Source organism: Chinchilla lanigera, unplaced genomic scaffold (genome assembly GCF_000276665.1).
Source record: "Chinchilla lanigera isolate Chin_1 unplaced genomic scaffold, ChiLan1.0 scaffold00049, whole genome shotgun sequence".
Classification (NCBI taxonomy): Eukaryota; Metazoa; Chordata; class Mammalia; order Rodentia; family Chinchillidae; genus Chinchilla; species Chinchilla lanigera.
In genome coordinates this window covers 10,531,758-10,546,214 of record NW_004955450.1, presented here as the reverse complement: position 1 = coordinate 10,546,214, position 14,457 = coordinate 10,531,758, and the positions used below count along the sequence as shown (strand labels likewise).

Below are 14,457 nucleotides of genomic sequence, written 5' to 3'. Positions count from 1 at the left end.
AGCTAGCTAGTTGTTTAATCTGGAAAGGAGGAAACTCAGAAGTTCAGAGATATTCAGATATGAGAATATGGCCTACTCTCGAGCCGCCTTAAAAACAGGAAGAATTTTATTCAGTTCTGAGACGCGACCTGGAAGGACCTGCAGCCTCTGGGGCTGAACTACGGCCAGGTCAGCGTGAGACACCAGCAGATCAGCTGGTGGAGAGATGAGGAAACTGCCCATCGCGGAAGGTGGCCTGTGCACCCACTGGCTCTGGAACTTTCCACCTCATGCTGGAAACCCGACTTTCAGCTGAAATACTGGTGAGAGAATCTAGGCCAAGAATGGGAGAGCAAATTTAGTGGCTCTGAGGATTCCGGTCTCTCAGCCGCCTGCAACTAAGATTATGTGTCAACTGGGTCCCAAGACGCGGGGTGCCATGTCCTTTGCCAGAAGCGAATGGTTTCTTATTTTTCAAGGAAAGTCTTCCTACAACTCCCACTCTGTATGCTTCCTGACATACCACGCACCCAATGTATTTAGGACTTTTTAATCCTGAGTAGTGTGGACACAGTGGTTGTTTCCAAACAAAGAGTAGTAAACATTCAGAGCTGTAAATGCCCATGAGTTCCACAGAACAGCAACCAAGAAGGACCTGCAGCAGAGATGGGGCCCAGGACAGTCCACCTACAGCGCAAGGCAGCATGAGATGGCGAAGGCCAGCAGTGACAGGGACCGGCAGCTGGCTGTGTCAGCTGTTGGCTTCCAGCATTACCTGGTGTCACCTGGCGACGTGAGAACTGCTGGCAGAGCTGCACCTTGCCGATTCCTGATTTCCATCTGAACTGAGCGGAAGAACCCTTGGCTGACCGGGAACACACCTACCCCCACCACCGCGGCCATCACAGAGAACTGTAATTCCGTACTTGGCATTAGACGTTAAGAGATTTTCGTGTCCCCAGACACACCACACATGCATCAGGAACACAAAAACACTGGTAGAGTGGGATGGGATGGGACAGACAAAGTGGATGGATGGGTGCTGAGGGTGAGGGAACCTCGGAGAGGAAATGGATGGATGTAGGGATGGGTAGACACATGGATGGGTGACACGTGGGCGGACAAGGGGATGAGTGGGTGAGTGGGTGGATGGACGGACTGAGATGACACGGAGATGCACAGGTGCGTGGGTGGGTGGGTTGGTGGATTCAGAGATGGACAGATATGAGAACGGATAGATATGTGGGGGGTAGGAGATGGATGGATGGACAGGTGGACGGATGAACAGGGACGGATGGATGGAGATGGACAGATGGGTGGGTGGATGGACGGGCAGATGATGGATACATGGCAATCAGATTGGTAAATTGAAAGTGTATAAAACACAGTATCTATCATTTGGTCGCATATCAAAGCATCACACCGCAGTATCTTGAATTGGAAATATTTTATAATTTTCCAAGTCTAGTGACATTATAAAATTTCAAAATCCCATTCTAACTTACTTTGAGACTTCGGTCTTTCTAAGTTTGTTAAGCTGCTAAATGATGTTCTGTCAATTAATTCCTTGATTTCCATCATGGCCGTCCCTATCCCAGACATAGTTGCTGCTCTTGAAGTACTTTGCCTACAAAATCCACAAAGAGAAAACTTAATGAAGATTAAAAAACTCAGAGGCCAGATCTGAACGTCTATTTATTGGACTAAGTAAGATCAGAGTGCTGCAAGGGCACTGCATTCCTCTAGCCCAGGACTTCTCAAATTTCATCATGCAGAGGAATCACCTGACACTCTTGGCAAATAAAATACAGGTTATGTTTCCGGAAGCCTGAGATCTGTCTGTACTTTATTTCTAACAAGGCCCCTGGCAATGCTAACACCGTTGGTCTACACCTGTACCATCACAGTTCAAACCAATCAGAAAAGTTAATGGAAAACCACATGTTCTCATAAAAATAACTAAAACTATAAAGCATCTAGGAATTCACTTACAAGAATGACCCACAGCATCTATGGATACAAAGGAAGGTCTGAGTTAAGGGAAAGAATCAAGAGTGTGATTGATGTAACCTGACAGTGGAACAAAAGTTAATTCTTCCCAAATTAATGTAGAAATTCAAGGTGAAAACAATTTTTAAAAAATCAAGATTGTTCACTGGGCATGTGGCCTGGGCCTGTGGTCCCAGCTATATGGGAGGCTGAGGCAGGAGATGGCTAGAGCCCAGCCTGCACTACGATGAGACTGAACCTTTAAAAAATTAAGGCTGGGTAATGGCATGTGCTCTTGTTCTTATTGTATCTCTCGAACCATAAGTTGGGCCTCCATTCTCTCCCTGACCCCCACAGCCTTTGAGGAACCCCCTTCTCTAGACCCTTAGGCCACGAGAGGCCTGAAAAGTAAGGAGCTCACATCAGGGAAGGCCAGACTTAGGAGTCTGAGGGTCTGGTTGGAGTCCTGGCTTAACCAAAATTTCTGTTTTTATGATTTTGTGCAAATCATAGAATCACCCAGTCGCCTTGTGTAGAAAATGGAGAAAGTAATACTCCTCAAAAAATGATTATCATGCCTGGCGTGGTGGCACATGCCTGTAATCCCAGCACTTGGAAGGCTGAGGCAGGAGGCTCTTTGTGAGTTTGAGACCAGCCTGGGCTACAAAGTGAGTTCAAGCCCAGCCTGAACTACATAGTGAAACTCTGTCTCAAAAGAGACAAAAAAAATTTTTTTTAAATTTAAAAAATGGCCATCATGAGGATCGAATGAAATAAAACGCTGCACACAGAAACAGCACCTGATGCGTGTGCTCATACACAAACTCCCCTTTCTCACCTTTGCTTTTGGTTGGATGATTGCAAGTGCTCCAACTTGGTCAGAATTACTACGAGTATGCGCAACTCACGGTAGGGTGAGTACAAGAGGGGCTCTACTCCCGTCCCTCAAAATAACATGGTTCCATCCTTACCGAGATGTGGTAAGATCATCTGTTTTGAGTGACTTTTCGTATTCCTCGCCATTCTTGGAGGAAGCTTCAGGCTCTGCTTGGTGAGAAGCAGGAAATATTAGCAAATGTCATCAAACTTGTTCCAGGCTGGTTGACTAGGGAATGAGGGGGTGGGGATGTAGCTCAGCGGCACAAGCGCCTGCCTGGCAAGTGCAAGGCCTTGAGCTCGATTCCCAGTACCCCAAAAAAACGAAATGAGGCCCCTGACACATTCCTGTAATGCCTGTGTGCAGGCAGGACACTTGGGACATGGGAAGCATTTAGTAAACAGGGTTTGTTAATGATAACTGAGCGAATAAACGATAACTGTACAGACCAAATGCATTCTAAATATTTGGACAAATGGAGGCAAGAGGAACCCTCTGGTTCTGTATATATTACTCTCAGAGAGGAAAAAAGTCTATTAAGTTGCCCATTTCAGCCCTGTTTATATTAGAGTATACCGAAAATCCTCTTAAGATTCCCAAGTAGGAAATATTTAAGCAAATTCCAGTCCTACGCGCACATGAAATCCTACGTAGTTCCCACAAATGAAGTTTATGGAAAGTGTTTAAGGAAACGGAGAGGCACGTGATGACATATTTACACTCTCAGGACACAGCAGCAGTGGCTGCACCCAGGATAACCTTGTCTACGTAAGGAAAAATTCTAGAACCAAAACAAAGACATGTGCTGTGAAAACCAAAATTTATACCGATTGCAGTTAATCATGGAATCATAGATTTTTTTCTTCCGCTTTCCTTATACTTTTTCTTCACTGGATTTGCTGAAAATCCACATATGGAACTTCCAGAGTCAGAGATTTTTTTATAAGCCACAAAATAAACGAAGCTAAAGAAAAAGAATCAACAACAAAGTGCACCCTCAGGCAGACCGAAGGTCGCACGCCCCTTCCCCCGAGCAGTCGGTGCTGAGGCACAGAAAAGGCTTCAGAGCGTGTGCGCAGGACCTCAGCACAGCTCCCTGCTCCCTCTACCTGGGGTTCGCCGCATGCAGTTTGTCCATAAAGTCACCTCCACTCACCTGGCAAAGACTTTGCACTTGTGTCCGCTTTTTCTTGTTTTTCTGGGGCAGACTCCTCACTCCGCTCCTCCCTGACAATGTTAGCTCTCTCAGAGCCTATGTCACACAATTCTCGCTGACTTAAAACCAAATGTCTCACTTCCTCTAGAATGCAGAAGAAAGATCATTGACTCAATCAATGAGATCTACGCAATAGTAAGTGGAGCGGTCGTTTGCCTCTTGGTAGACACACACTACTGGATAAGATAGATAACACCCCTCCCCTGCTGAAGTTGTGGCCCATGAAACTGTCCAGAAATACTGGGAAACTCCACAGAGTAACCACACATATGTTTGGGTGAGGTTCTCAGACCTCTATCGGCAATGGCTCTCCCAAATAAGAACATTCAGGACCTGCTGGGTGTTTCTCCACTGAATCACAGGGTTACAGAAAGCAGACCACACATGGGAAGAAACGGCACCAAGGTAGTTTAGGAGGCAGTTTATTACATGGGTGGGCATGACTGGGATCTCTCCCAAAGAGTCAGAGCCCCACCTGGTGAGGTTTTGGGACTTTCATAGGTTTTGGGAGAGCAAGTTGGGAGGTAGAAAGTCAGATTTGGCACATTATGATTGGAGGGTTGGGTGACATCATGGGTTGCTAAGGGAGTTTAAATATCTCAAGTTGCATTGCAAGGCCATCCGTTAAACAAGCATGGATTACACAAAGGAAGAAATGTCCTGGCTTTTTTTTTTTGGTACCGGGAATCGAACTCAGGACCTTGTGCTTGCCAGGCAGTCGCTTGTGCCACTGAGCTATATCCCTGACCCTGTCCCATTATATTTGAAGTTACATTGCAAGGCCATCAGTTAAACAAGCATGGGTTACACAAAGGAAGAAATGTCCCATTATCAGGCTTGTCTGCACATGTCCATCTGGTTTTGGCAGGCTTTATTTAAAATTTTAATTTCTCTTTCCATAGCATTTCACTTCAAAGGAAGCAATAGCATACCCTCATTTTACAGATGAGGAATCTGAGACTTCAATAATGTTGCCATGGTCAGACAGCTGGTCCTTAGCAAAGCCAGGGCTACACACAGAGGTCCTTGTTTCTAGCTAGGGGGGACACCATCCCCCATGCCTCTCCCCTGTCAGGAAGGGGTCTTCCACACACATTACAATGGCATGTGTGGAATAATGAATGAATGCAAGCACTGAACGAACGAATAAATGAGTGAATGAATGAACAGAAACAGTGGAAGTTAAAGAAATGGGAAAAAAGAAGTGATCTGATTCAGTGTGGAAGGACAGGCCGAAATTGAGGTGCGCCCCCAAGGTATGGCCAGCGCCTACGGCAGGTATGAGGAAGAAGAGGATCACAGAGTGTTCAGGAACCAAAGGGTGCAGAGGGTGAGAAGGCGGCAGCAGCAGCAGCAGCAGCAGAAGCAGCAAGAAAGAAGCCTTGGGAGCAAATCATAAACTGCCTTCAGGGCCGACTCAGAAGCCAGAACTGGTCCCCTGGGGCACTGGGCAGCCATGACAGGTTGCAGAGCAGTGACGCAAGAGGGTCAAGGCAGTGACGTAGGGAGGGCAGGCCAGGAGAGGGGACAGGGTAAAACCTGGGCACTGCTGGCTGGGATCCAGGGAGGACACAGCTGCAGGGCGAAGAGCTCCACAGGACAGCAGACAGGTGTGGTGGGGACACCAACAGGTGCATGTGCGGGGTGGCCAGGGGCTGAGCCCGTCGAAGGGCTGGGGCAAGAATGATGTCTTTTTCCAGCACTGAGAAGCCAAGAAATGGAGCAGATGGAAGCAAAGAAAAATGCTGACTCTAGCTGGGGGGTTCCATTCAAACCACGGGGCTAGAAGCTAACCAGTCCCGGCGCCTGACCCCCGCACATTCACATGTATCGCCTGTCCACCAGCAGACCTCCCGGTGCGTCTGCTATCGCGAGAAAGGAAAAGACCGTCGGACTTTGGTACTCCACTGCTCTGAAACTCCGCCGCTCTGGTACCCGATGCATCATGATGCGAAAATTTTGTCCCACCCTTGTTGTTTGGTACCCCAAGTGCCAGCTAGAACCTGCCAGTGTCGACTGCCTGGCACAGCGCCTTGCCACCCCTTCCAGTAAGCGCAGTGTGCTTGGTCCTCATCAGGCCCACAGGAAAAATCTGGTAGCAAAGACTACTAGCTCCGGACTGGCCTCAAGTGATTTTAATTTTTCTTTTTAAAATTTCTGTTTTTAGATTGTTTTACACAGGCAATATACACTGCTTTTTTCATGGGAAAAAAATAAACAATTAAAAGAACCAGGCAAGGATGCCAGGCTTGGAACAGGGGTCAAAGAAAAGCAGGCACCCCCATTTCACAAGCACTCGGTAAGAAGCTCCCGGGCTCTACCTGCAGGGCCCACAACACCCTTCCCCTTCCTCGTCCGCCACCTGATTCTACTCATCTTGCCAAACCTGCCTCACCCTACTCCAGAGTGAGTCCACCACGGGGCAGATGTTGGCCAGAGATTTTGTCCCAGCAGCTCAGGGCCAGGGTCTAGAATCTGCCAAGAGCAGGTGGCTGAGATCTCACACTTGAAGGACACAGCTTTCTCACTGCGTTCAGATGAGAAAAGTTACCTTGTTCTCAATTTTCTTACATAGGATCCTATGATTAGTTTAGGTATAAATCAGTGATTATCAGCTAAGGGCAATTAATTAATTTTACTACTGGGGACTGAACCAGGCTTCATACTGAGCTACACTGTTTTTGAGACAGTCCCTCACTAAGCTGTGAACCCGCCCAGGCTGGGCTCAAACGCGAGATCCTCCTGCCTCAGCCTCCAGGATGCTAGAAGTATAAGTGTGCACCACCATACCCGACTAGCTAAGGGTGATTGGGCCCCCAGGGGACATCTGGCAATGTCTGAGGGAATTTTTACTGGTCACACTGGGAGGCTACCACTGCTGTCTGTGAGTAGAGGCCCAGGATATTGCTTCACATTCTAGTACCCACAGGGAAGTCCCCACAGTGAGGAACTGCCCGGTCCAAAATGTCAGGACTGCCAGGGACATGGAGGAAAGCTTAAAAACTGGAAGGCCCAAGCCTGCAGTGTCAGCACAGCCCCTCCGGAGGGCAGGCAAGAAAACTGGAGAGATTCAAATGTCTCAGTCACACAAAACCAAGATGTGGCCTGCTGCCGCTGCCTCTGGCTTCCTGACAACTCCCAAGCAACGAACAGCACCGCACTTCCACAGTTCTAATACGCGCGCCTCTTCACACTTCTGAGCGTCAGAACGCAGCTTACAGCTAGTGCCACAGCATCAGTTCATCAATCAGTAGCATCTTATTCTAGTTTTAAGGTTCTTGATGGACAGCAGCTACCCTACCATCGCTCGTGCCTCGATGGGGCGGCCTCCACCCGCCTACCCCGAGAGATAGCGACTCTTTCTGTCCCAGTTTTCACAGGTGACAAGTGCATGATGCTCAGGAACTTTTCCAAGATCACCAGCTAGAACGAGGCGGAAGCAAGATCAGATCCCACCGCCCGACTTCAGAGCCTGGGTCTCCCCAGCTCCCCCAGCTTGCTCCTCCGGGAGAGGGACAAGACCCTTCAGGTGACCGCTACCCACCAGCAAAGGTGCAGAGGGGTCCCACAAACCTGCTAACCTGGTTATTGCAGGCTGAGGCAGGATTTTAAAATTTTCTCTCTCCTCTCTTTTGCCGGGGAGGAGGGAGGGCAGATGCACCCAGGACCTCACGTGTGCTCACTACATGATCCACCACTGGCCCCAGCCGAACTTTCTGTTTTGCTTCTTCGTACCCTTTAATTGTTTTCAGTGCATATACAATGCTAGAGTGGTGCATACCTGTGACAGAACCGCTGCCCTGGGACAAGAGGTCCCGAAAGGTGGCCCCAGTCACTGCCCACCAACACCATAAGTGGCCCCTTCCTGGCGCCTTGTTATGGTCTGTGTCTGGGTGTCCCCCCCAAAGCCTCATGCAGTCATGGGGGGGCTTCTAGAGTTCATGACTGATTCATGGGTGTGAGTGCTACACCCGCCCTGGGGCGGGTAGTTTGCATACAGGGTAAGGGAGGGAAAGAGGCTGCTTGCTGCTCTTCTCCCCTTTTGCTCTTGTTGCTTTTACTGTCTTCTGCCACCATGAACTGTTGCCCTCTGCCATGTGCCACCCTGCCTTGGAGCCAGCCAAGTGTGAACTGAAACCTCCACGGACTGTGAGCTAAATAAACCTTTCCTTCCTTCATTTTGGGCGTCAGGTATTTTGTCTCAGCAACGAGAGAAAAGTAAGACATGCCTCAAGCATGTCCTGGAGGAATAGTGCCCCCCCAAAGCAGAAACCATCGTACACACCAGGTAAACTAGAAACAAAGGAACACTCAATTTGACTCTGATACTATGGGCTGAGTATTGGTACTCTGAAAAGCTTGGGATTTAGGATTTCTTCAGATTTTGAAATATTTGCACATACAAACTAACTGGGATACCCTGGAGACCACATTCAGGTACATGAGATTCTTTCATGTTGTGCCTACATACACAGGGGGAAAGTTATTTTGTACAATAGTTTCAGTGTGCCTGAGTTGTGACTGCGGTCAATCACATAAGGTCAAGTGTGGTGATTTCTACTTGTTGGGTTGTTTGTATGCTCAAAAAGTTTCAAGTTTTAGAGCATTTCCAACTGCAGATCTTCGGTTTAGGGTAGCCACCCTGCAGCGAGAAATTACAAGCCTCCAGAAACATTTCAAATAAAACCAAGAGAAAACAAAACAAAACAAAAAACACAACAAACTGTAATGTTTGACTTACCGAAAGAGCACAGGTCATCTGACAAACAGGTCTTCAGCGGATAATAGTACCTGATTTTTTTCGAAATCTTATCCTTGGTGTTCCAGATCCTCACGGTGATGTTGTGGAAATTCAGTTTCTTTAACAATTCCTTTGTCACACTGACATTAAAAGTTTGGCTCCATGATACCCAGAGCTTGTCGTCTTCACACCAGGGTTTCACAGTCTGTGCAGAACAACACAGAGAGACTTCACCTGCGGGAAGACGGGGGCGGTGGCAGTGGACAGAGGTGGCCGTTGCCCAGCGAGCTGGCCCCTCACTGCCGCCCTCCGCATGCTTCACTACAGCTCCAAACCCTCAGCAGGAGGTGGTGCAGAACAGACCCGCCTCTGCCAGGCTCTGGGTTCTTTGGAAAAAATAACATCAAAGCAGATAACTACAAGGCCTGTCCTCCCTGATTACTTCTTTTTTTTTTTCTTGGTACCGGGAATCAAACTTGACCTCATGCTTGCTAGGCAGGCGCTTATGCTGCTGAGCTATATCCCCGACCCCTCCCTGATTACTTCTAACCCAAGCCAAACCTCTGGCAAGAGTGTGCACATGTGGGTAAGCTGCACTCGAACACACACATAAACACTCATGCACACGTGTGGCCACAGACACACACACATGCACACATGCATGTACAAAGGAAGGGAAATTCAGGAGCTGCCACAATTTTGAGATACCCAGACACGACTGATTAAAAATAGCTAAAGAAAAAAGCTAGGTGTGTGGCATTCTTAGGTCAGTGCAGATTCTCACACAGAAGGCCTGAGGCGGCCCCAGGGTCTGCAGGTCTAGCAAGCTCCAGGGAATACTTACGCCGCAGGCTGGCAGGGAGCCCACCCCGTGGTGAACACTACACTGCACGCAAGGCCACATACACACACACCCGCACCCCACACACCTTTATTCCCAACTCCAGGGACACCTTGGCCAGTCCCGGGAACACCACCACATCAGCTTTTTTAGGTTCTTCGTCATCTGGCAGGAAGAAATACTCAATGTGGTAGAAACGGCGAAGCTTCGCTATACGGTTGGGCAGTTTAGGATATTTCTTGTATTTATCAATAATACTTGTATATTTTCCTTTATGATCTAGAAGACAGAAAGAGCCTTGTTGTAATTTCCTGTGGAAAAACAAATCTGTTTTTCCCAAAGAGTGTGCTATGGTTAGGACGCATCCCTAAAGGTCTGTCCGCTGAAGGCTTGGTGCCCAGCCTGCGGCCTTATCCGGAAGTGGCGGAACCTTTAAACGTGGGCCCTGGCCGGGCATGGTGGCACACACCTCTAAGCCCAGCATTTGGGAGGCTGAGGCAGGAGGATTGTTGCAACTTCAAGATCAGCCTGGGCTACACAATGAACTCAAGGCCAGCCTGAGCTGCATAGGGTGACCCTGCCTCAAAAAGACCAAAAAAAAAAAGTGGGCCCTGGCGGAGGAAGTGAGGTCACTGGGGGCGTGGCCTTGAAGGGCTACTGAGACGCTGCCCTTCCAACTTCTGTCTCTGCCTCCAGGCTGGCGTGAGGTGAGCAGTCTCCCTTCCCCAGTGCTCCCGCCATGATGTTCAGCCTCACCACAGCCCCAAAGCCACAGAGCCTAGTAACCATGGACTGGGACTTCTGAAACCATGATCTGAAACAAAGCTTTCCTCCTAAGTCGTATACCTCAGGGATTTGATCACAGTGGGAGGCTGTGGACTCCACTGCTCACCTAGCTTGGGAGAGATCAGGTCCAGTCCTCTTGGCCAGCTGGGAAGCAAGGCCTAGATCGAGTATCTGTCCTACCTATGATATAAAGTCCTTGGTTCCATCCCCAGCAGCAAAAACAAACAAACAAACAAATACATAAAAGGATAAGATAGGCCAGGTGTGGTTGCACATGCCTGCAATCCCAGCACTGGGGGGGAGGGCGGGGAGACTGAGGCAAGAGGATCACTGTGAGTTCAAGGCCAGCCTGGGCTACAAAGTGAGTTCAAGACTAGCCTGAACTGCATAGTGAGACCCTGTCTCAAAAAGACAAAAAAAAAAAAAAAAAAAAAGAGTAGGGTAAATTAGACACATAATGGAATACTATGTGTTCAAAACAAAACAACAAAATAATAAGTATGTCCTCATAGCTGCTAAGATATCTAAGATGTTACATTTTTAAAAATCAAGCTGTAAAATATGGAGGATACAAAACAACAAAATAATAAGTATGTACTCATAACTGCTAAGATATCTAAAATGTTACATTTTTAAAAATCAAGCTGTAAAATATGTAGGATCCATTTCTCTTAAAATGCTTTATGTATTTATAGAAGTCTCTATAAATATTTAGATAGTGAAGGAAAAAACAATGAGCCTACGATTTTATGTCCAGACAAACGTATGTCGAAGTTTCAGGGGCCAGGGATATAGCTCAGCAGCACAAGCGCCTGCCTGGCAAGCACAAGGTCCTGAGTTTGATTCCTGGTACCAAAAAAAAAAGTTTCAGGACGTTTGGAAGATCTATTCGGCAGATACTGTTAGTGAAAACACCAAAATCAGAAAAGCAAGTCTTTGTGACAGTGCAAAGGCACTGTGGTGGACTGACAACTGGTGGGCAACTTGTAACACTCAGCTGAACTGAATCAGTGTGGTGCTGGGTGTGGGCGGCCCACCTGAGGACTGTTGCCAGCAGCATAAGAGGCAGAACTAGAGCAGCTGTTGGGAGCTGTTGGATTTCCTAGGGCTGCTGTTGGTTCTCTTGGGAGAAGCTTGTCACGCTGGCTTTCCTGATGAACTCGGCTGTTCTCATCATCAGAGGAGCTCAGGACTTTATTGTTGCTGAGAATGGCTACGGTTCATTTCGGGGGAGCTCTGGTTCTTGCTTTGAGCATTGCTTCCTGGCTCCAGAGGGGAAGATGGTGCAATGCTCAGTCTCAGGGAAAAGCTTGTCCTGCTGGCTTTCCAGATAGGAGTTCAGCTGTTCCCATCACTGGAGAAGCTTGGGACCTCACTGTCACTGAGGATGGCTGTGGTACTTTTTGGGGAAGGTCTGGTCCTTGCTTTGAATGTCCCTATCTGACTCCAGTACAGATCCCTCAGCCTGCTAGCACAGACTTCTGTCTTCCAAGGCTGACCTTTGGGCTTTCCCAGTGCAGATCCATAAAACGGGCCAGTATGGGACACTGTTGTGGGCTCTTGGCCTCCAGTCGGACTTGTGGGTCTCATTTTGTAGTGCAAGCCAGCCTTGAACCCCTAGTGAGCTTCCTGCCTCAGCCTCCTGAGTGCTGAGATTCCAGGTGCGCAGCCCCACACCCGGCTTACACTCAGATTTTGATTCAAAAGATCTGAGATGTATTTTAAACAAGGTGTTAGTGACTTACAACCAGCTTATGGGAATCAGTGCCTTCACACATCCCCACCAGCTCGAACCATGGTGGTTCAGAGCCACCTGGTACCAAGACATGCAAATTACAGCCTCTGCGTGAGTGTGTTAACCTTTCTGAGTCTCTTCACCTGTAAAAAGCACACACAACACCACCTGCTTTTTACGATCTTTGAGAGGATTAAGTCTGAGCAATCACGCAGTCACTTACGTGCCCGGCCCATAGTTGAGCCCCCTAAACTTTCTGACCATGGACCCTCTGGGATGGGGGAAATGGCCTCTTGACCATTTCCAAGAGCAGGTCAGCTGCGCACCCCCTTTCTGCGAGGGCCACTGGGATCTCCACTAGCACCTACCTGCACTCACAGGGAGGGCCAGGGAGATAACGAAATGGAAGGGGACGACCTGGGGCACGTCGGAGTTGAAGATGCTGGCATCCAAGGACAGGACGCTGTGGACACTGTGGACACTGCCGTAGCGGTTGTCAAAGTCGCACTCCTGCGCCGGCGCCCTCGGATAGTCGTCCACATCAGCCTCATAGCGGTAGAAGCTAGGGAAGGAAGAGGCCGGCTGGATGCTTTCGTTGTTCTCATCCTCCCAATCCCAGGCGTGCAGAGACATGCTCCAGAGTGCAGGTCAGGCTGGGAAAAATAAAGTCTGTGTCACGTCTGTCCCCGGGAGCTAAGCCCTATCGCTGTGGGAAGACCCACCCTTCCACCCTTCTCTCGACTTGCTCCCCACCTGCCCAAGGTCTGATCGCTGTGGGGTGCAGTCAGTACTCAATAGATGTGCAGAAAAAAATGAACCACAGAGAAGGGCGGCTGGCAATTTGCATGTCTTGGTACCAGGTGGCTCTGAACCACCATGGTTCGAGCTGGTGGGGATGTGTGAAGACATTGATTCCTATAAGCTGGTTGTAAGTCACTAACACCTTGTTTAAAATACATCTCAGATCTTTCGAATCAAAATCTGAGTGTAAGCTGGGTGTGGGGCTGCGCACCTGGAATCTCAGCACTCAGGAGGCTGAGGCAGGAAGCTCACTAGGGGTTCAAGGCTGGCTTGCTCTACAAAATGAGACCCACAAGTCCGACTGGAGGCCAAGAGCCCACAACAATGTCCAGGATGATGAGCGAGTCCAGCTGCTTGGCTTGCCCTGAATCAGGAGTCAGTCACTGGGCCTTCTGGAATACCTGGCCAGGTGAGCGTGGTTCTCCAGGAATCAGGAGAGGGCAGTGGAGGGTGGAGAATCCTCCCTGCACCCGCTCAGGGAGGTCTGCCACAGTCCAGGCGAGCTGCACAGGGCACGCTAAGCGTTTGGCATTTGGGCAAAGACCAACCAGGCCGGGAAGAGCCGTGCGGGTGCCTGGCGAGGTCAACCAGGGCGAGACTCCCCCCGGGCAAGACACGAACCGCACTGGGTCCTGTGCTCAGGACACAAGCTCAAGGTCTGTTCAGGCGGAACCCCGGGCGACCGCCGAAAAGGAAGTCTGGGTTGGAGGCGGCGACGAGGGTTAGCAACAGGCTGCAGGTTAGGGGGTCCGGGGTGGAGACCCCGGATCCCACGGCGCGAGGGGTACCTGTGGGCTGGTCAGGGGGCAGCAGACCGTGGTGTAAGCGGGAGCACGGCTCCCCAGGGCTTTCCAGAGATCCGCGGATGCGCTGCGCAAGGGTCCAAAAAGCCACTCGGTTTGTTTCCCGGTTGCTAGGAGACAGGTAGCACGGGGCGGACCTCCCATGAGCAGGGGCGGCGGGGCGGGGTGGAGGGGGGTACTTCCTGCCTCGGCCTACGCACACAGACAGCGCCCTGGCAAAGCCCTTGCCCAGCAGTGTGAAGTCCTCAGTTTGATCTCAAACGCAAACACAAACACAAACCGAACCCAACCCGACCCCCGAAACGGTTCCCAAACCCAGCTGCCTTCCCCCATTCTTTCATTCATCAGTCCGTACTGCGCGCCTCACGGGAAGAGAGCCATGCGGGCTTTGCCCTCCGGTTCTTCAGTAAAGGCAAACGCAGCGGTTGGCTTTGCACACTCATACGCAGGCCCCAACCTCTCTAGATTTTATGCCTCTGCTGCTGAGGCCATGGCAGTACCGTCAGGATTGTTTTGTGATCGTGTGCCCTAACTCTGAAACGAGGTGAAGCAATTAACCCAAGGCCACACAGCTAGTGTAAGTGTGCTGGACAGATAAAGTGAATATTTAAATAAAAGATTATTGCAGTTAGAGACACTGCCATTAATCCCGGCAAAACGCTCCCCCTCTCTCTGAACACGCGGACCCC

At 49.5% G+C, this 14,457-nt stretch overlaps 1 protein-coding gene across 7 annotated transcripts in view; it reads right to left on the bottom strand.

The window, feature by feature from the left end:
• The window catches only part of Kiaa1257 (KIAA1257 ortholog), a 61,005-nt gene extending 47,137 nt beyond the window's left edge, over positions 1–13,868 (bottom strand). For all 7 annotated transcript variants that reach the window (XM_013518913.1, XM_013518912.1, XM_013518910.1 and 4 more), the window contains exons 1-7: positions 13,754–13,868; positions 12,533–12,817; positions 9,732–9,922; positions 8,803–9,007; positions 4,002–4,145; positions 2,940–3,012; positions 1,485–1,606 (exon numbers count right to left, since the gene is read on the bottom strand). In XM_013518913.1, coding sequence (XP_013374367.1) covers positions 1,485–1,606; positions 2,940–3,012; positions 4,002–4,145; positions 8,803–9,007; positions 9,732–9,922; positions 12,533–12,797 — 1,000 coding nt within the window. In that variant the 5' untranslated portion in view covers positions 12,798–12,817; positions 13,754–13,868. The remainder of the gene's footprint in view (positions 1–1,484; positions 1,607–2,939; positions 3,013–4,001; positions 4,146–8,802; positions 9,008–9,731; positions 9,923–12,532; positions 12,818–13,753) is intronic.
• Between the last annotated feature and the right edge of the window lie 589 nt (positions 13,869–14,457).